This window comes from Populus nigra, chromosome 16 (assembly GCF_951802175.1).
Source record: "Populus nigra chromosome 16, ddPopNigr1.1, whole genome shotgun sequence".
Classification (NCBI taxonomy): domain Eukaryota; kingdom Viridiplantae; phylum Streptophyta; class Magnoliopsida; order Malpighiales; family Salicaceae; genus Populus; species Populus nigra.
The window spans coordinates 9,315,207-9,337,786 of record NC_084867.1 but is presented as its reverse complement, the minus strand read 5'-3'; the positions used below and the strand labels follow the sequence as shown (position 1 = coordinate 9,337,786).

Genomic DNA, 22,580 nt, shown 5'->3' with positions numbered 1-22,580 from the left:
TCATTTCTTTAACTTTGACATTTTAACTGCCAATAAATGAAAATAAATATGCATTTAAGATAATCTCTCAAAACAAAAGTTGAAGATTTTTAATTTTTAATTAATTTTTTAATATTTTTAGATCGTTTTTATATATTAATATGAAAAAAATTAAAAATTAAAAAATATTATTTTAAAAGGCAATTTCTAATGTGATTTACACCTCAACATTGATAGCTGTTAGCATTCATAAATATTTAATATTTTTAAAAGGTTTTTCTTTTTCTTTTTTAGTGGAGTGGTATATACATTTTGCTACTATAATGCGCATGCCAATAAAGTTGAAAACAATGTATAAAATACATTTATCTATAATAATATGTTTGTAATCAGTTTTTATATTTTATTTGCTTGGAAGAGTGTTTAGCAGTGCGGTTAAAATATTATTTGTTTAAAATCTAAAAATTATTTTATTTAAAATTAATTTTTATAGTATTATTTTAATAAGTTGATATTAAAATAATTTTTTTTTAAAATTATTTTAATATATAAATGAAAGAGAATTTCATCCAACATGAGATGATGAAAACTCACATAAGAAGGTGTAGCATCCTCTCGATTGACCCAGTTAAGTTTGGACAGGGAAAATAAACCTTTTTTATAAAACAAAAAAAAAATGTTTCTGATGGTAGGATGGAAAATCAATGAAATATAAAAAAATGTCAGTTGATTTATAGTTAGAAAATTAGGAGGGTGATAGTGGAAAAAAAGAGAGAGAGGGAGAGACAAGGGCAAAAGAGCAAAGACAAGTAGGGAAGACTATAACGTAAGACCAACCAGAGTTGCAATCAAACTGTACAGAGTCTCTTTCTAATCTAATCCAATGTTTGTTTTTGACTTTTATGTTTTCTACGTTTTAATCCATTCCACCTTCCTATGTTGAATCACCAAACGCCAAACCCAAAAACTGTAAATAAAGCTTCAATCTTCTCTTCTTTTTCCTCCAATTCTCTATTCGTTTAGTTTAGAACTTTCTATTTTTTCATTGCCTTGTCGGTTTCATACCCAATAAATGAAACTCTCCTCTGTGAAATCTTACCAGTTTTGCACCTTTCTCTCTCTCTCACCTTCTTTACATCTTTGTTCTGTTAATAAACTGTTAGTATTCTCTCTCTGACAACATCTACTTCATTTCTTGTAAGTAAGCACTTCACATTATCCAAATGTTTCTGGGTTTCTTTTATGTTTTGATTTGTTGCATGCTATCAAAGGTGCGAGAGAAATGATGGGTTATATTAAGTTTTATATTTTATGTTTTTTAATTTTTGGGTTTTCTTTAGCATGTTGTGTTGTTTCTCTGGGTTTACTTTAGTGAGTAGATTGTGTTCTTTCACGGCAACTAAATAGAGTTTGTTCTTTTTTAACTCTTTGATGATATTGATTTTGGTGGCAGGGTAACTCTAGGTTCTTAGTGCTGGTAGGAAGCTCTTTTTGTTGATTCAGTTTCCTTGCTTTCAGGTAACTTTCGCTCCTTTTGGATTATGTTTTTACATAGGAACGGTGAGATCTATAGGTGTGGCCTTTGAACTCCTTTTCTAAATCTAACACTTAATTCTTTCCCAGGAACTTTGATCACCTCTCTCCCTTTTTTCTGCGTCTTGATGTGCATTTCCTCTTATGTTGAATCGTTCATGACTTCTTTTCTTTTTTTTTCTTCTTAGAAAGGCCAATTCTTATTGCATCAAAAACTTTTTCTAAAATATAATGTCTCTCTTTGTTTCCGGGTTTTACTGTTCAAGACAGTTTTTCAAGACTGTCTTTACTCTTCTCTGCCTTATGTACCTATAAGGTGTAATGACATTTTAGGCTCTCAAGCTCTTAAAAATTAAAACGATTGGTAGGGAACAAGGAATGATTGCAATCTGTGTATGCAGGCCACTATTTATGATTTCTCTTGTTATCACAGTCTCTTTTATTTCCATTTTTTAGTCTAGATAGTTTCCGATAAAAGAATAGTGAAATTTCAGGATAAGAGAAATTTACATGGTTTATGCTTGTGTATTTGAAGTTGAGTTTTGGTCCTTGAAGGCAAAATCATTTCTACCTGCTGCAGATAAAGTCCAACTGTAGACTTTGGAAAATAAAGTAATATATATCAATTAATTGCAACTAGCATTGTTTTTCTTTTTCTATATATTTGCCATGAATAGCTGGGTGTAATCTTATACTTTGAATTATTGGTGCTTGGATAAATTAATTTAATTAACAGATTATGGTGTTTAGTATTGATTTTTATGTTGAAATAATTGGAATATTTAATTAGAGAATGAACATTTGTTCCATAAATCAAGTACGTCCACGTTTCTCTTCTTCTTTCTGGATTTTTGTCGGCTTGTGCGAAGATTTCGATGCAAGAGGAGATAAGGATGAATTTATTTGGCCAATCCAACTCATAAAATGTAATCCCAGTCTGAGATTTTGATTTGGAGGACAGATTCTGTGAGTTTAATTGTTTTACTGGAACCAAGTATAATAAAGGCATGTACAGGAAGACTATATTGCATTCATAAAACTCGCTGTGATATCCTTATCATTTCAAAACATATCCCTCCTTCTCATTTTATCAGCGTCATAAATTTGTGTTCAACCATGAATTCTTAAGAAGCAATTTCCAGTGAGTTGCATAAGGCTAGGAATAAGAAAATTATAGGAGAACAATCTGTTGCCTGCGTTTGAACCACTGAATCTAGGTATGTATATAAATCATTCGGTTGAGTATATGACTTTTCTGTATGCATGGCTAGATAACTTGTTTATTTCCTTCAATCAATTTATCAACATCATGAATTTATTTACTTGTTGGCTAGACTTTAAATCTTTGAGATTGAGTTTGAATGTATGGCCTAACTCCCTTTTGGATACATTCAACCAGTCTGTCACCTTTTTCCGGCGATTGACCATCCAGTTGTGTTTTAATTGTTTCGTAGATTTAACAGTGAACAATTGTCTCTCTTTTAATTTTTCTTGATACATGAAAGGATGATAATTGTAATAAGACTAGATACATTTTAATAATTTTAATCTTTCTTTTTGTTTAATAAATGCTATGATTAGGTCAATAGTCAATAATAGTTTTGCATAAATAGACAAAAATATATAAACAAGCAGTTTCTCTGTGACAACTTAATTACCTTTTTAGTTCACCATGAAACTATGGTCACTTTACTCTCTTTTTATGATGATACACATCTTTCTATTTGCTTACCGGTTTATCTTTATTAGAATCTTAACTCTAATCATCTATTTGAGCATCTGATTATAAATGTTTATTCTCCATTAAAGTTTTTGAGGACTTTGGCTGACAGAAAAGAATCAAAGGATATTTCTTGGGACACTGAATACAGTATCACACTCGTACGAATGATCAAGATCTTGGCCAAGATCTTGAAAGTTTTGCTGAGTGATGTACACACTCTAGGACCTTTCCTTTTCCCTCTATCACTTTCAAGTGAGTAATGCCTGTGATTATATGCACGGTAGTCAAGAGATGTCCAGAGGAGCTAGATATGTCATGTGGCAGGAAGGTGTAAAGATCTTCGAAAAGATCTTCAAAATCCCAGGCCTTTGCTTTTTCCTGTTTTTTAACTTGTGATAGGTGTAAAGATCTATTGCAAACGGTGGACCTTTTTTTGTTGGCAACTGCATATAATATTTATGCATATACAGGGCATCAGAAATGATTGATTTATGGTCCACGGATTTATCTTTTTATTCGCTTTGTGTTCTGTTTGGTTGTTACAAGGCTGAGCATTGCTCATCTCATCACATGGTAGTTAAATATATTTCCCCCCTTTCTCTGCAGGTCTTTAGTTCTTTAATAATTGCACTACTCCTTCAAGATCTTTTTGGCAGGAAGGTGTTGATTCTGCACCATCTCTGTTCTTCTAACTCAATATCCAGGAACAAGAATACTATTATCATACAACAATGGTGTCGAGATCTTGCATAAGTTTATTAGACTTTGCATCAGGGAACATGATGAATTTCAGTCAGTCTCCTAGATCCCTTCCAAGGATAATGACTGTTCCAGGAATAATATCTGACGTGGATGTTGATGGAACTAATGATGGCATTTCTGATGCTCCATCAACTGGAAGCGGTGCAAAAATGATTATAGTGTCAAATTTTCTCCCTCTGAATGCTCAGAAGGATTTAAACTCTGGCAAATGGTCATTCAGTTTTGATGAGGACTCGCTTCTGTTACAGATGAAGGATGGCTTCTCAGCCATTCCTGAGGTTGTTTATGTGGGGTCTCTCAGGGTCGATGTTGATTCAAGTGAACAAGAAGAAGTTTCACAAAAACTGCTGGAGGAATTTAACTGCGTACCCGCATTTATTCCTCCTGATATTTATAAAAATTTTTACCATGGTTTCTGTAAGCACCATCTGTGGCCCCTTTTCCATTACATGTTACCTCTGTGTTCGGATCATGGCAATCGCTTTGATAGATTGCTCTGGCAGGCCTATGTCTCTGCTAATAAGATATTTGCAGATAAGGTCACGGAAGTGATTAATAATACAGAAGAAGATTATGTTTGGGTCCATGATTATCATCTGATGGTTCTCCCTACTTTTTTGAGGAAGCGTTTCAATCGTATTAAGCTTGGCTTCTTCCTGCACAGCCCGTTCCCCTCATCAGAAATTTACCGGACTCTGCTGGTTAGAGATGAAATTCTGAAAGCGCTGCTGAATGCTGATTTGATTGGTTTTCATACATTTGATTATGCTCGACATTTTCTATCCTGTTGCAGCCGGATGTTGGGCCTAGACTATGAATCGAAACGTGGTCATATTGGTCTTGAGTATTTTGGCAGAACAGTGTACATAAAAATTTTGCCCGTGGGGATTCATATGGGTCGAGTTGAATCTGCTCTAAATCACCCCTCTTCTTCCATTAAGGTCAAAGAGATCCAAGAACAGTTTAAGGGGAAAAGGCTTGTCATTGGAGTTGATGATATGGACATTTTCAAGGGCATTAGTCTGAAGTTATTAGCTATAGAGTATCTTTTGCTGCAGAATTCAGAGTTGCGGGGAAAATTAGTCCTGGTTCAAATTGTTAATCCTGCTAGGAGCTCAGGGAAAGATGTGCAAGAAGCAAAAATGGAGATACATTCAATTACCAAAAGGATAAACAACACTTTTGGTTTTCCAGGCTATGAACCAGTGGTCCTGATTGATCGTCATGTTCCCTTTTGTGAGAAAACTGCCTACTATGCATTGGCTGAATGCTGCATTGTGAATGCAGTGAGGGATGGAATGAACCTGATCCCATACAAGTACATTGTATGCAGGCAGGGGACGCCGAAGATGGACGAAGCTTTAGGAGTTGCCTCTGGGTCACGTCATACAAGCTCGCTTGTTGTATCAGAGTTTACAGGCTGCTCACCATCATTAAGTGGAGCAATAAGAGTAAATCCATGGGATATTGAAGCTGTAGCCAATGCAGTGAATACTGCCATCAACATGCCTGATTTAGAGAAGCAGTTGCGGCATGGAAAGCATTATTGCTATGTTAGCTCCCATGATGTAGCTTATTGGGCCCACAGTTTTATGCAGGATTTGAAGCGAGCGTGCAAAGATCATTATAGCAAACGTTGCTGGGGTATTGGCTTTGGTCTGAATTTCAGAGTTTTATCACTCTCTCCTAGCTTTAGGAAGCTTTCCAATGACTATGTCATCTCAGCATACAAGAGAACATCTAAAAGGGCAATATTCTTGGACTATGATGGAACAATGGTGCCTCATATTTCTCTTGCTAAAACCCCCACTCCTGAAGTCATCTCTGTTCTAAACAATCTTTGCGCTGATCCCATGAACAGTGTGTTTATAGTTAGTGGTAGAGGAAAAAAGCCCCTGAGCGATTGGTTTGTTCAATGTGAAAATCTGGGTATAGCAGCTGAGCATGGATACTTCTTCAGGTATTTTAATAGTTATTAAAATATTGAATGTCTAGCTTACTAATTTTGCTAGCAAGGCAAACTTTTTGTCTATTAAATGGAGCTTGTAAGGTTCAAACACAGAAGTCATTCAAGGAAAGTTAACTTCTCCACTTCTTAGGTGGCTGCAATAGTAAATGAAGCTAGTGGTTTTCTATTAATTTGGTAGGATCCCTTTTTGTAAGATGTTGTTGCCTTTTCTTCTTGTAGGTGGAGTGGGATGTCTGACTGGGAAACGAGTTCTTTGGCTGTGGATTTTGATTGGAAAAATATTGCCGAACCTGTCATGAAATTGTACACAGAGGCAACTGATGGTTCCTATATAGAGGTTAAGGAGAGTGCCTTGGTATGGCACCACCAAGATGCTGATCCAGATTTTGGATCTTGCCAAGCCAAGGAACTGTTAGATCATCTGGAAAATGTCCTTGCAAATGATCCAGTAGCTGTTAAGAGGGGCCAGAATATTGTTGAAGTAAAACCACAGGTATGCGTGCTTTTTGTTTGTGGTTTGTTCCTGTGTTCCTGAATTTTTTTTCCCTTTTGTTTTGAAAGTGGTCTAACATTGACCTTAAAAATGTGCAGGGAGTAACTAAAGGGTTTGTTGCAGAGAAGGTTCTTTCCAAAATGATCGCTAGTGGGAAACCCCCTGGCTTTGTGTTGTGCATCGGGGATGACAGATCTGATGAAGACATGTTTGAAAGCATATCAAAAACACCATATAGTTCATCACTCCCTTCAGCTCCAGCGATTTTTGCATGCACTGTTGGCCAAAAGCCAAGCAAAGCTAGATACTATCTAGATGATACTGTTGATGTATTAGCTTTGCTTCAATGCTTGGCTGATGCTTCAAGTTCAAACTTGAGTAGCACAGAAACACAAGTTTCTTTCGATAATGTTGTACGAAAGGAACTGTGATTCTGCCCTTTCCATGCAATGACACAGGCTGAACAAGCACCTTGGTGTCTGTATGGTTGGGTGCAAGAAGGGTGCTTGTTTTGATAATCCTTAGTTTTTATACAGTAGGTTTCTCCGGAAGCTGGTTTCTGATATTAACTCATCTGTTGCATGCTGTGTGGGGATCGATGCTGGTGCCTTGCATAATGCAAGATGGGATGATGAAGAATTTGTGGTCTCAATCAAGCATGACTAATACATTTTTTCTTTTTTACCCTAAAAAATGCAGGGAAATGAGGGCTGGTGCGTGAATTTTCTGGCTTGGAGGGGGGGTACATACTGTGTAGTTCACAGGTTCAGATGTTCATCATCATAGGTAGTGTTTACTGATAAGAGAACTATTTAGGTTTTTTGTGTACATGTTTTTTATTATAAAAGAAAGGCATTCTTTAGGAGGCCATACTTATCTATCTTGTTTTTAGCAAGGAGATTCTTTGATGTTTTCTTCTTCTTATTATGTGCCATCATGTTCAGTTAAGTCCGAACTGTTAAATTAAAATTTAACATTCAATATACATGATTAAAAAAAAAATTGATTTTGAATTCATAATCTGATGTATACTTTACAAGATCTTTTATAAATATTGACACAGTTGGGTTAATATGTGTGAAATTTATACAATATTGAAGTATGAAATTGAAAAATATTTAATTAAAAAAAAAAGTTTTGGGTTATTAAAATTATCTTTCATTTAGTTATATGAAAATAAAAATAGACACGTTTAAAATTAAACATTAATCAAATATCAATATGTTAGTTTGAAATCACGATAAACTTAAAAAAATTAAATCAAAATAGATTACGAAGATCAATTTAAAATCAATTAAATATAGAAGGATAAAATTAAAAAAATAAAAAATCTATAAAATAAATCAAGAAAAATTAAACGTTAAATAATGAAATTGAAGAAAAAAAAAATACACAATCTTCAGAAGAGGTATTTTGGATCCAAAAATCCATTTCTCAATCATTTTTTTTTCTCAAAAACACCTAAAAGTCATCTTAGAGATCTAAATAAACTCATGCATTGCTTTGAACAACCAAAAAATAGGTTAAAGGACTAAGAATAAACCTGAATAAATTTTGAGCTGAAATCTATTCTTTCAAGCAAGGTGAAGATAAAAAAACACCTTATTGGAACTTATTTTATTAAATAAAACCGGTACAAAATAATTTTTTTCATAACTGAAATTAATGTTAACTGATGATTTCTCTCTCTAATTAGAATTAATATATTTTCTTTTTCTTTTCTCTAAACTAGAAATTTAAAAAGAAAGATAACGAAGTTTTATATTAAAATCAAATATTTAAAAACTAAAATGACCAACAATGTATCAATTGAAAAGTAAAGAACTAAAATGAATTTTGTGCATCAATTTTAGAATCACCACCTAGTTTCCCATGTTTTTCACCCTAGTTCTTTGTTTGCTTTTTTTAATAAATCAAAAGTTATTGGCTATTAATTTTGACAAAAAAAAAACAAAAATCACCGCTCAATATGTGCATAGTATAAGAAACACCCTATTTAGGTTCCTTAGAATTTATTTTCTCTCACCTTATTTAGAACATTTTATTGAAGATTAATAATGAGATATAAAACATGATTAAAATGTTTGCCTAAAAACATAAGAGGATTCAAAACTTGGCTGGTTTGTGTCGATTTATTTGCATGGGATTTGAAAAAACGGTCGTTGCATGGCGCGTGGCATTCTTCATTCATTTTGGATTTGAATTTTTCTAGGCATCCTAGGATTTCACCATCTGTAGACTAAATTTATAATGGGCCCATGCAAAGGCCATACCAAAACATTACGAAGGGCCCATAGACAACAATCTGACATCTGACATCTGACATCCCAGTTCAACCATTAGAGCGAAGTCTTAAAACAACCAACCTCAATAGATCGCAAAAGTAAACAATGGCTTCTTCTCGCTTCACTGTCTTTACGCTAGCCGTCTTTTCCATCTTCTCCCTCTCACAGGTATATTTATTTGGGCGAAACCCTATTGTTAGAAACCCTAAAATGTTTTGCTTGGTTTCTGTTGTTATAATGTAGAAGAGAAGGAATGAAACTGGAAAGATATAATTTACTATGCAGGTTGGAGCTGCAAACAAGCTCAAATTATCGCCATTTGAGTCGGCACTGGACACGCTGCAGAATCAGATCGGGTAAGTTTTTTGGGTTCCCTTTCCTTTTTGCCTTCTCTATCATAGAACTGTACTTGGTTGCCAAGAAAAAGGAGGAAAATCAACTATGAAATTGGGATCTTCAAATGAAATATATTTGCTATTTTATTGGACCCAAAAGATTAATTTAGAAAAAAAAGCCATAACTTGTGCTAAATGTATAGCTAGTTGCCATACTGGTATACATATTTCATTTTTTATCGTAGTGATTGAATGTATTTTATTTCCTGGTGGACCGAAAGATTTATCATTGTTTTGCTTCTTAAATTTGCAGCTATGCCTTCAAGAACATTGGTTATCTTCGCCGAGCGATGACACACTCATCATTCTCCGAGGAAAACAATAAGGCGTTGAGCATTCTGGGATCAAATGTGATTGACACATCTGTCTCTATGTATTACCTTGGAAAGGACGCTGAGATCTCCTCGAAAGACCTTAACCGCCGGATAGCAGATAACTCTAAAGTGGACACTTCATGTGCTGTCGATGGGATGAGATTGGGGTTGCACAAGGTGGTTAGAGTTTCTCCCAAAACTAATTCGACGACTCCCTTAGTGGTTTGCAGTGCTTTCAGGGCGTTATTTGGGGCTATTGCTATTGATACTAAGAAGGCTGATGATGCTGGCATTGTGTTTTGGAAGGTTCACGGTCGTGAGGTTGGAAAACCTATGGTTATGTAAGTGAGCTTTCTCTTATGATTGTTCATAGAAAATGTATGCGAAGTGGTGTTTGCCTCGGTAGGGGACTTTACATTAGGTTGACTGTTAATAACTTAACATGGTTATGTAACTAATATTTGGTTCCCCTGACTCTGAATTTGGTTGAAATATGTATGTTTATGTCGGAGAAGTAATATTTTTGTACACAGAATACCCTTTGATTTGGTTTTGCATTCTCACTCATGTGACATTAAGTAGGTTTCGGGAACCTTGTTTCAGCTATGTTTATTGGGAAATGTATGCAACATTGTGCCCTATCATTCATCTAGAATACAAACGCCGAGCAGCAGATACTTGGCTTTTTTATACTTTCACTCTTAACACCGTCTATGGGCAGATGTGAGGCAAATAGTTTAGTCTGTTGAGTCTAATGTACCGATTAGCCTGTTTTATTATGGATCCTGACTTGCATTCCAACCATCATATGTAGTTAGGTTTCTCTTGTCACGTAGCATAAAGAGGAATTATGAGCTAGAGTCCCAGATTATGAAAATCATAATGACCTGGTGTTCTGACCATGCTGTTTCAAGAGTTCCCTTTATGGATTTTGAAAGTATCGATTGGATTGTGTGCCAGAATTTCGAAAACAAAGATTATTTTGTGTATTTGATTTGGCGTCTACCTGCCTGTACTAGATATAGAAAATTTGAATGCGTGAGCCTTGATCTAAATAGTGTTGGAATTATCTTGCATCTGCGTCGTGAAATTTTCTCCTCACGCCCGAGGCTTGTCATCGTCAGGATTTTACATGGCAAGGCAAACTAGGTGATAGATAGGAGCGTATCGAACAACTTCTATTAGAAGGGGCTATAAGCATATTTTGTTGCAGTTCAGCACGTTTCACTGGGTTATATATAGGCGTTCGTTTTTGGCCTAGGTGATGAGTCTATCTACTTGTTTCCCAACTAATAACCTAATTGATGTTATATACCAAACTTTGATGGGTCCAAATCACAGTAACCAAAAAAAAAAAACACTGTATTTCCCGTTATGCAATAATCAGTTGTTTTCTGGTGATGCTTTTCTGGCCCTGACACTGCGTGTATCGCCATGATGCCATAGACCTTGACATCTAGCTCCATTGATAAGAAGTATTTTTTTATATATATTAATGTAGTTGAGTGTCCGGGCCAGTTTGCGTGTACTTCGATTAATCTCACGGGCCCTAAAATTAACGATCATGTAAGTCTCCAATGACTCTGAGGTTTGTAAAACTCGAACTGGTCACATAAAAATTCTTAATTTAGGGTTAGATGGCCTTCAGCATTAGGATGCAAACCCATTTCCGCATCCAGTGAATCGGAAAATGGCTTTCCACATAGAAAATACGTCAAGTACTGATATCAGATGTTTGCATATGTCAGAGACGTCTTCTGAATCTTGCCGCTTGTAAAGAGAGAGTTATTTCTGGATTCTATAGCAATACAAGCATAGGACTTGTAGACAATATTATCCATTGCTTCTAAAAGAAAAGAAGTTATTTATTTTCGGTTCTCTTTTGCTTTTCCTTATACCTGGAAGAGTCCATTCACAAGAGCTTTCTGGAGTTGGGGGATGGATATATCTGGTGGGCTGGGAATGGTAACGAGATTTTACTATGGTTTGATAAGCTGTGCATGTTACCTCAACTCCATGGCAGTGATGATTAATTTAATTGTTTCTAATTTGATCTCTGCTTCTCATAATTGGGATTTTAGAGTTCTTCGAACTCCTCCTATTCCTCAATTTACACCATTCGTGCTTGTCCTTGATCTCGATTCTGCTCTGTCCTGGACCGGTTTTTTCTTCTAAATCAGCTTACAAATGGCTAGCCCACAGCTCTTCCAACATGGCTAGCCCACAGCTCTTTCATTAACTGGGTTTGGCGTGTACAAGCTCCAGCAAAGGGTAAGAATGAGATATCTTATGTGGTTTGTTTGTCTTGGTCGTGTCCAATCTACTGAAATTAATCTGCACCTGCTCCGGGATTGTCCTCCGACAAGAGGTTTATTAAGCCTTGCAGCCTCCTCAGTTGTCGGTGTCTTTCTTCACTTCTGGCATATCTGACTGGTTGCTTATATTAAAAACCATGTAATCCACTTGCATGTTCCCTATCACGGGTCACATAGCCCCTCTATATAACAACATCGCATTAGAAAAGAGCATTCTTCGATTAAAACCACATTATGATAATAATTATTTTTTAATATTTTTTATTTTAAAATTTTATTTTTAATATTAACACATTAAAATAATTTAAAAAATTTTAAATTTTTTTTAAATTTGTAACAAATAATATTGAACAGTCATTCATGAATGAGAGGAAATAAATAGAAATATTAGTATGCATTCAAGTCGGCTAGATTTTGTTTGGGAATGCAGTTTGTAATTTATTTTTTGTTAAAAATTAATTTTTTTTGTGTATTTTAGATTGTTTTGATATATTAATCTCAAAAATAATTTTTTTAAAAAAAATTATTTTAATATATTTCAATACAAAAAACACTTTAAAAAATAACAACAATTACACTTTCATACATACTTTTAGTAATGGTTTTGATCATTGTTTCTTGTTAGTCTTTCTCTCGTCCTATTATTTTCTTATACTTATTTCATCACGTATCTTGAATTGAATATTATTGGATACCTATGATATGATTGTCTGGTTGACGCAAGAGGGTAGGGTAGGCTAGGCGAGAAATGTTGGTATATGTCAGAAGAGAGGAGGTGTGTGTGTGTGTGAGCTTCAATCCACCTTAAGCGACCCCATCGTCGGAGCTTAAGCAACAAAATTAGGGCAATGATTATGAACCAAATCAGTGGATTTATATGGATGTAACAAGTAGATAAAGTGTTTTTATTTTAAAAATAGATCATGTGTTTGTTAAGAAGATCAAAAGAGAATAATAATAATAATAAATGTTATTTTCTTGAGTTTCAATCTATAATATTCACTATATATATATAACGTATTATTTTTTTTCTTGAAAATATTTTTAATCCTGGACTTTTTATTTTTTTTTTTAAAAAAAACAAATGTCTTTTTCTTTGGATTTGTATTATAAGCTTGTCCAAAGTTTTAATTGCTAGTTATCTTACAATATATTGCAATTTAGTTTAATTAGGTTGAATTATGGACTAAATTTTATAAACATAGGACAGTTTTTTATCATTGCATTTTTATATGAGCTTATTTGTCGAATTGACAAAAATATAGGAGCAATTTTGATATGGAACAAACATAAAATTGTGTGAGACATGTCATCCTACTTAGAAAAATAACACATCGTCTTTTGTTAAATTCTAGCAACCAAAAGTTGGATCCAAGTTTTGAAACTTCAAAAACTAATCTTCAACATAATTTTACCTAAATTATTCTTAAAAAAACACTATAAAAACCTCAGTATATTTATTTCCAACTCGAACAAACCTATAATCAATCTAAAAATCCAAAACCTAACGAAATAAAAACAATTTTGTGGATCTTGATTTACCTTTTATGGCATGTTCGAAGAAAAAAAACATCTTTGTTGAACTCCGCTCAAAGTCAAATCAATTCACATCGGATTTGCTTCTTTTATGGTCGAAATATGAACACCCAAATACTTTCTTCATGTTTTTTTTTTTAACGGCTTTCTCTATTCTCTCTTCTCTCTTAGCATCAAAAGACTAAATAAATAAATAAATAAATAAAGTTTATGGCTGATACGTAAAATCCTAAAATTATAGGGGGATCAAACACAAGAATAAAAAAATTTAGGGACCAAACTATAGTTTTTAGTTGCCTGAAAAAAAGCTTTTTTAAGTGTTAACTTTGGTTATTGTTATTTCAATTGCTTAAGATTATCAACTTAAATTCTATTCTATAATATTGACCTTTAGTTTAATATTGAGAAGTTTCTTGTAACTATGGATATGTTTATAACATGCAAATCAAAACTAATTATACAACTTAAAACCATGTCAACATAATATGGGAGAATAAAATTGAAAAGAAAAAATTTCAGTGATGGTAAATGAATAAATTTCAATGAAAAAAAACAGGACAAAAACAATTGAATTGTAACAGTCTATAGAGAAATAGTCTTTATGACCACAATAAAAGAAACAACAATGGGACACTATTTTGATTTAGTTTCTTTATAATAAATGAAAAAATACATTAAATTGCATGATAAAAAAAAGTAGTAGATATAATTAAAGTTTGTAAATAAAGCATGTGAAGAAAATAATAAAAAAACATCTAAACAAGGATAAAATATAAGGTTAAAATAATGAACTTGTGAAAATAGTTTTTTTTTTTAAAAAAAGACTTGTATTGAAATTATTGTTATGGGGTAAGTAAAAAATATTATCAAGGCTTTCTTTAAATACTTATTCTAAAGCCTTAGCTACTTGTATTATAAAAATAAATAAATAAATAAATAAAACCAAATTAAAACTAGTTAATTTTTCTTTTCTAGTTTTACAGTTGATATTTAAAAAAATAAAAAAGAATCCATATAATGTGAGCATAATCCACAAACCTCAGTGATGAGCACAAATTATTTCTCTATAATCTTTAGATTCCACATAGCTTATCCTTTTGCTTTATTGATTTAGAATTATTCTAATAGTTGATCACCAAGCTTCTTTTTAACAAGCTCCATTCCAATAGGTAAAGAATTATCCTTGTTCTTATCTATATTTCATGATAAGTTAGAGTAATTTAGTATTAGTATGAATAATAGAAATTCATAAGTGATGAGGCTGCATAACACTGTATAAAGGATTGGGCTTCTCACGATTAATGATGGGCTAATGAAGAAAAGTCTTATCTAAATGGGCCTAAAATGCCTACAAAATGAGTTTCTTATGTGTCTGTAAAGGACCCTCTAAAGTTTAAGTTAATGCAACGAAAAAGAAGGATGAATATAAAAAATAATAATACAATGAGTGGGGTTTTGTAGAGAAAATATTTTTGATCTGTTAGTTGTGGAGATGGTTCTCTATTGTGTGGGATAACTAAGATATTTATATAAATGACCACCATTGAGATCACATGTTTACCTGAATTTAGAGATTAGTATCCAAAATAATAAAGTAGGGGTGATAACCTAAATGATTAATGTTAGGCATTTATGAAATCGTCATACTTGTTATCCTGACCAATGAAAAAAGCTAAAGTGTTGTGAGTGCTTAGTAAGGTATTCTCTACCCATCGTGGAAGATGGCATGTGGAAATTATGAAATACTTGTGGACAATGTATAATGACTTTTATTTCATAAGTTTATATTATTTTATATGTCATGCACAATAATGTAGGTCAAGCTAATCATGATCGGCTACATTAGGTCAAGACCAATAATAGAGCAACTTTGACTACTTAGTTTTTGTGTTAGGATCAGGCCTAACCCGTTAACCGAGCAACTTGGCTACTTGGTTTTGTGGTTAGGCTTAGGCCTAACCTTTTTTATCAAGAAGTTTTTGTTGTTTGGCCTTATGGTTGGATTTAATCCCTAACCTAATAAATAAGATTTGGTTACTCGATTTTGTAGTTATGCTATGACCTAACTTATTGACTTAGTAGTTTGGCTACTCAGTCTTGTAGTTGGGCTCAAGCCAAATCTAGTTGTTGAGCCATTGCTATAAGTTTATTTTTCAGGTCCATTAGTTGTCTCTAGTCTTTTAAACATATTATACATGTTATATGTTTCAAAAGACTTGATAGGAAGATAAACACCTGCACATTCCTTCCATCATATAGATAAGTGAGTGAGTCTAATTTCAAGGTAAGAAATTTATATTCCAATCAATTGAAGATGCGATGGACATGTGGTAGGGAATTTATAAAAGTATAGGATTTATAAGAGAGATGATCTTATGTGTGAGTTGGAGGAAAGGACTTGGACTTATGATATGGTTTTATCCCTCTCCCTTTATCTTTAATCCCATGAAAGTTGAGAGGGAAGAACTTGTGAGATGAAGGGGAGGACTGGACTCGTGAGTTATTTGTCTTTTCTCTTTATATTATGATTGATGGGTGATGAGAAGGAATGCCTCATGACTTTAGATTATGACTTTACATGTTTTTTTTTTATCTATTTTTCTTTATTTGGAAATGTAAGTGAACCTATAAATTATAGTTGTTACGTATGCCATGAATGGTCATGCAAGTGTGCAGGTGAAGTGAAAGGGTATGAGGGCAACTCATGAACTTCAAATTAAGTCTAGTTTTTAAATTTCAAATTTGAGTCCAATGGCTCTATAAATACACTTATATTCTCCACCATTTTCTCTACACTTAAACTTTTATCCTCCTTAGTTTTGGTAGCATAGGTTAGGGGATAATTTTTGGATATTTTTATTTTTTAAATGGTTAAGTGGTTTAGAAGGACTTTTAGTAATAAGAGCAGTGAGAGAGGATAAGGTCATACGACCAATAATAGTTAAGCAATTCAAATAATTAGGAATATGGATGCATACAATAATAAACCATCTAGTTCTTCATCTCAATAACAATTATTTAATCCCTATCCTAGTATTGTAACTACTATTGATGTCTAGAGAGTGAATAGTATACTAAAAAATGATTATTTAGCGAGGCTTCCTTTTCCATACGAGAAGATTAGCACACCATTTGTTAGTATCATACAAGAACAATTAATGATCACCATGCTCATATGTTTATTCAAGTATGGGTACATTTTTTCTCTTTAAGATTTTATGAAGGATATATTTCTTATTTATGTAATATTTTTAAGTTAGTTGCATCTAAATGGATGGTAAATAGTGTTGGATTTTGAGAAATTCATGAAACTACTCGGAGAGACTCCATCTATTGATATATTCTACAATTGTTATAAGTTAGCGGGGTAAGAGGATTTCAAGGTATATCTTGGTTTTACACCTTCTATTGTAGAAACAATAGTCTTTTATCATAAGATAGAAAAGTAAATGGATAGTAGTCAAGTACACTAGAACTGTTGTATTATTAGATGTACCTGGTAACTGGGGAAATCCTGCTACCTGAAAAGCCCCAAGAAATGAGTACAATGTAGTACTCTCTCTTAATAGTGTACATAAATTATTATACAATAGATTGAAGTGTAGCCTAAATAGAAATTATATGGTGTTTTTAGCATAAGGACATTCAATAGGAAATGGTGAATGGGGTATGAGATACTTTAATATGTAACTTGAATTATTTATTGAAGTCATATCTCATCATATATGTTTTCGGTGGCAAATGGTCCTAGTTTCCTCAGGAGAGCTAGGAGACATCTTCCTTCAGTGTGATAAATAGATAACAAGGAATCTAAGAACTCTAAAGAGAAGGATACTGAGGAGGAGATAAAAATAAAACCTAAATCTCAATCATCATCTATGGAATCACAAAGAAATTTTAATCGTGCAACTAAAAGGATAATTACATGTAATAGAAGTAGACATACTTCTATTAATCCATCCTCTTTTAAAAATCATGATAATCCATCCATTCTTGTGATTCCTCTTTTAACTCAACCCGTTCTTATCAATTTCCTCTACAACCTTTTCCTTCATCACTCTTTTCCAAATATAAGTCTAGGAGTAGTTCATATTCATAACAATATAACTTGCAGGTAATATGTTATGCACGTCTTCTTGATGTTGCATGGTTAGGATAATAGAATGAAGCTCTGACTATGTTACTAATATAATACCTATATTTTTAAAGGGCAAGAAACATGGAGTCAGTGAACATCATTGCAAGAATATCATAACTTTTTAGAGAGGTAAATGCTAGTTATTTCCCTAACCTGATCGAGCATTTCAATGCCATATAGAGATTGTTTTTAAAGTGAGTACACTCGGTCTTTTCTTTATCCTTTAAATAAAATTTCATGTTGATATTTTTTACAAGCTTTCCAAATGCAATCCACGATATCAAAGAGATGGAAAGCCAAAAAAGAGAACATGTCTAGAGTGTTGGAATGCAGTGTGTCGACATCAAAGAGAGCTTGAAGATTTGATATCCTCTTGTGTATAATTAGAGAGTAAGATTAGAGAACAACAATTACTATATCACAACATGGTCCAAGGAATAAATACTTATTAAGTTGATCTTAATATCCAGTGAGGATATTATGATCAATAAGCAACAATTGGCTTTTCCCCCTCAAAAATATTATCGAGCTAAAGTCCAAAGTCGCTAATACCCATAATGAGATTTCTAGATTGCAAGATATTAGGAATCATCCTAGGAAGTGTTAGGCTATGTTTAGAAATACTCATACGTGTAGGGATTTTGTTGATGATGAGCTAGTATCTTCACTTTGATAACAAGACTAGGAATATCAATATAAACTTCACTTGAGCTTTTCATCTATATAAACCTCTTAATTTTGATGAGTTCTTCCATAGACGTGCTGAGGATACTACACGTAGAGCATACCTTCATCGTGAGGAGGGTGATGTTTAGTTTGTATTGCTTATATCTATTTTACATTTTTATTTTCTTATTTTGCTTGTACTAAAAAACTTTTATGTTGAAATATATCATTTCATGTTATTTGTGTTATAGAGACACTTTTCGCTATTACTTAATGGAGAAAATAAATAAATGGTATGAAGACAATAAATATTGAGATATATGTGTATCTAAAGATAAAGAGATGGATGGAGAAGGACAAAATCAAAATCAATTATGGAGCCAATATTGTTTCATTGAAGCAAAAGTTTAAAGTACATAAAAGGATCGTCTTATAAAAGACAAAGTCTTTCTTTTAGATGTTGGGAAGTTTGTAAAGTTTTCCTCTTATTTAAGATTGTACCTGATTCTTGAGGTACAGTGAGTTCTTCTTCATGAGATAAATGGAGTTACATTCTTTGGATATCATTTAGTTTTCTTTTACTGTGGAGATTCTTTTATAAGTAGGGAATTTCGTAGCTAAATACTTGGTAGTAATTACAATATTTATTTCATGGAGAAAAGGTTCTATAAGGATAGCGTTGTAAGGTAATTTCATTTTAATCACCATGAATTTTTGTTGGAGTATGCAATATTAAAAGTGATCACTAATATTTATTGGTAAGTATATAACACCCTCCACTTTCAAATTGCCTCCTTCAATCTTTACTAGGAGATTGACAACATTGTCGTCATCTAGAAGCTCTCGATGTGTTTTATGATTAGAGAGGTGTTTTTTCAATTTTTTTTCATTTTCATCATTTAATATTCAGTTAATTAGAGATGATTCATGATTTGTTTCATTTTGATTTTTTGAGGTTATCCCCAGCTCATGAATCGAGTCATAGGTTTGATGGATTAACCCGAGTTTACTCGAGTCATTTCTTTATCTTTTTTTAATCATTTTTTTTAATTTTATTTTTCAAAACTAGGTTGATTGGAAATATAATTTCATAATTTATTTTAATTTACTTTCTATTAGGTTGTCTCGGTCTTATGACCAAGGTCGCAAGTTTGTCAGGTTAAGTCAGTTTGACTCAAATCATTTTTTATCCTTTTTTATTTGGTTTTTTCTTCAATATCATCCTTTAACATTGGGTTTATTGGAAACTATGTTTCATAATTTATTTTGATTTACTTTCTATGAAGTCATCATAGTCTCATAACCTTAAATGCAAATTGATGGATTAATATGGGTTGACTCGAGTCATTTCTTTATCTTTTTTTAATTTCATCTTTCAAAACTTTGTTGATTGTGAATTGGAGTTCATAATCTACTAGGTTGTCCTGGTCTCGTGACCAAGGTCGCGAGTTTGTCAGGTTATGTCGAGTTGACTCGAATCATTTTTTATCATTTTTTATTTGGTTTTTTTCTTCAATTTCATCATTCAACATTGAATTTATTAGAAATTATATTTTATAATTTATTTTAATTTACTTTCTATAAATTCATCATAGTCTCATGACCCCAAATACGAATTAGAAGGTTAATTTGAGTTAACCTGAATAAATCAAATATATTGTCATCTCAATATTTATATAAAAAATATCATTTTGAATATTTGTTTTGAGTCAAATTATGTTTTTACTGGTTATCCGAGTTGCTTTTGGACTCGCCAAGTTAACTGGGTCATACCAAGTCAATTTCCACACAGTTTAAAATTTCTTTCTACTAGAAAAAACATTAGCAATGCTTAGATATTTTTTTTGTTAATTTTTTTATCTGGCCCGCAGTGTAGCTCGTGCTAATGATCTAATGAAAACTATAAAAGATATCTTCATTAAAAAATAACAATAAACTAAAGGAGGAGGGTTTTTTATTGTATCCCTCGTCACATAACATTATTCACTATAATAGTGTATTTCTTTCTTTCTTTTTCTAATTTATGTTTTTTATTCAATTTCAATCTCATCGTTCAACATTAGATTGATTGAGAATTGAACTTTTTTTTTCAATTTACTTTTAATGAGATTATCTCATACTCATGATCTGGACCGTGAGTTTAATAGGTTAACTCAATTGATTCGAGTTTTTTCTTCCTTTCCCTAATTGACTTCTTTTTTTCTCAATTTTATCTTTTAATACTAAGTTGATTGGGAATTAGACTTCGTGGTTTGTTTTGGTTTTTTTATGAGGTTATCCTCTTTCTCATGACTCAAGTTACGAGTTTGACTATTTAACCCGGGTTGACTCGAGTTGTTTTTTTGTATTTTTTTAATTGATTTTTTTTCAATTTTATCTTTAAACACTGGGTTGATCGAGAATTGAGCTTCATAATTTATTTCAATTTGCATTCTATTGAGTTATCTTGATCTCATAACCCGGGTTGTGGATTTGGCAGGTTAACTTGGGTTGAATTGAGTTACTTTGTCATTTTTAATTGTTTTTTTTTTTTATGTTTCATCATTCAATAGTAGGTTTATTGGAAATTAAGTTCTTTAATTTGTTATGATTTGTTTTTTATGAAGTTATCATGGTCTCATAACTTGGTATGCGAATTGACAAGTTATTCCGAGTTAACTTGAATCGATTCAATATGTTGTTATTTTAATGTTTATTAAAAACATATCATATTAAATATTTATTTTCACTCAAACTATATTTTTACTAGTCTTCAAGGTTATTTTTAGACCGACCAAAATTATCAATTTACATTAAATAAATTCTTACACTGTTTAAATTTTATTTACTAGAAAAATATATTAGTAATGATTAGAATTATTTTGTTTCCTTTTAAAAAAATTTGGTCCGTGGGCCGTCAATAGTAATACTATAGAAAAAATGAGTTTTTGTTTATAAAGTCGTTGATTTTACAGAAAGAATTCGTGTCAGCAAAAGAGGATTAGACAAGGTTGATAAAGAGCGGTATAATCCCATTGTCCTGTCCTGGTGATGATAAAGCTGGCAGATGCAGTGGTGGGTCCGCCATGATAAATCAATTGGACTCTTGTTGCTCACTCACACTTCCATTATTTCCTTTCCAATCAATATTCCTCGTCATGACACCTCATCTGGACCCCACGCAACTATTGTGCCTCGCAAAGGACCTGATTACCACAAAGACTCACTCCACAACGGCTCTTCCCGAATAATCCTTCCGCACCCAGTAGTAAGTAGCCCATACACACACGCAACCATTAAGCAGTGTGATTAATTATCACATGGATTATAATGCTCATATCCTCCCTTATCTCCCCGTTATATCTTACTCACACTGCCCACCCACTACAAGCATGTTTATTTTTATATTTTAAAAATGGTTTTGAAAATATTTAATTTTTTAATATATTCAGATCATTTTAATATAATAATATTAAAAATAATTTTAATATATTTTTAAATAAAAAATACAGTAAGATACTCTGCCCTCCAATCATGTAGCTGGACTACAATCAGACTTTTAAAGTTCAGGACCAAGAAATATTGCTCTACAATTATTAAAAATTACCGAATTTTGTCTCCAAAAAAATATTTTTTTTTCACATGCCACCGTGAACAAAAACCATCTTTTGTCCAAGATAGCTCGAAATATATTTTTTCAAATAAATTATTAAATCTATTAAATATCATACCCTTTTTCTTCTTTCTTTTTCCCATTTCACGCCAAAACTATCTTAATTGTTTTAATCAAAACAATTTATTTAATAAATAATTAATTAATTCTGCATATAGTTATAAACTTAAATTTAACTGGAGTAAAAAATCCTGAAAACCAAAAACTCATGGTTTCAAACAATTGCCTTGACAAAACCACCCATGAGCTTAATTTAAAAGAAGAGTCTAGTATTTATGATTTCAGTCTAGGAAAAGAGTTTAATGTCATGAGCTCAATCTAGGAAAAGAGCTCAGCTTTTATAGACTTAACCTAGAGAGAGAGCCTAATGTCACGGGCTTGGCCTAAAAGAAGAGCCTAATGACATGAGCTCAGCTTAAAAAAAGAACTTAGCTCTCATGAATTCAGTTATATTTTGAATTTTATTATTTTTACATCTTTAAGTATATAAAATTTCTTTAAGGGTCACCATATTTTCATCGTATTAATATTTATATAAGAGATATTTATCCCTCATTAATGTATATGTTAGAGATATTTTATGTCGTTAATGATATTAGAATAAAATTACATCATAGCTCATTCTCTTCATAAAAAAACAAGACTAATTGGTGATATAATATCCAATAAATTTAGTTTTAGAGTCTCTCTAAAATATTATTGTATTTATTTGTTCTTAAATGACTTGTTTCAAAGCTACTAGCTTAACTAGATTACAATGTATTGAGTTGGTGGAATTGGTCATGAAACTTTGATTCACTTTACTTCTAATGCTAAAATC

At 32.4% G+C, this 22,580-nt stretch overlaps 2 protein-coding genes across 4 annotated transcripts; both read left to right on the top strand.

The window, feature by feature from the left end:
• The first annotated feature begins 740 nt into the window (after positions 1-740).
• On the top strand, positions 741-7,339 carry LOC133675205 (probable alpha,alpha-trehalose-phosphate synthase [UDP-forming] 9). Of its 3 annotated transcripts, none has more exons than XM_062096505.1 (5): positions 741-805; positions 1,433-1,497; positions 3,842-5,957; positions 6,186-6,459; positions 6,558-7,339. In XM_062096505.1, exons 3-5 carry the CDS (start codon positions 3,967-3,969, stop codon positions 6,888-6,890), a joined length of 2,598 nt encoding a protein of 865 aa, XP_061952489.1. In that variant the 5' UTR covers positions 741-805; positions 1,433-1,497; positions 3,842-3,966; the 3' UTR covers positions 6,891-7,339. The 3 variants fall into 3 exon arrangements, with proteins under 3 accessions (XP_061952489.1, XP_061952486.1, XP_061952487.1); XM_062096502.1 differs by lacking the exon at positions 741-805 and adding an exon at positions 812-1,176; XM_062096503.1 differs by lacking the exon at positions 741-805 and adding an exon at positions 812-1,180.
• Positions 7,340-8,758: 1,419 nt separating this feature from the next.
• Positions 8,759-9,988, top strand: LOC133675496 (protein NUCLEAR FUSION DEFECTIVE 2-like). The gene is made up of 3 exons (XM_062096899.1): positions 8,759-8,912; positions 9,030-9,100; positions 9,393-9,988. Exons 1-3 carry the CDS (start codon positions 8,850-8,852, stop codon positions 9,796-9,798), a joined length of 540 nt encoding a protein of 179 aa, XP_061952883.1. The 5' UTR covers positions 8,759-8,849; the 3' UTR covers positions 9,799-9,988.
• Positions 9,989-22,580: the final 12,592 nt, after the last annotated feature.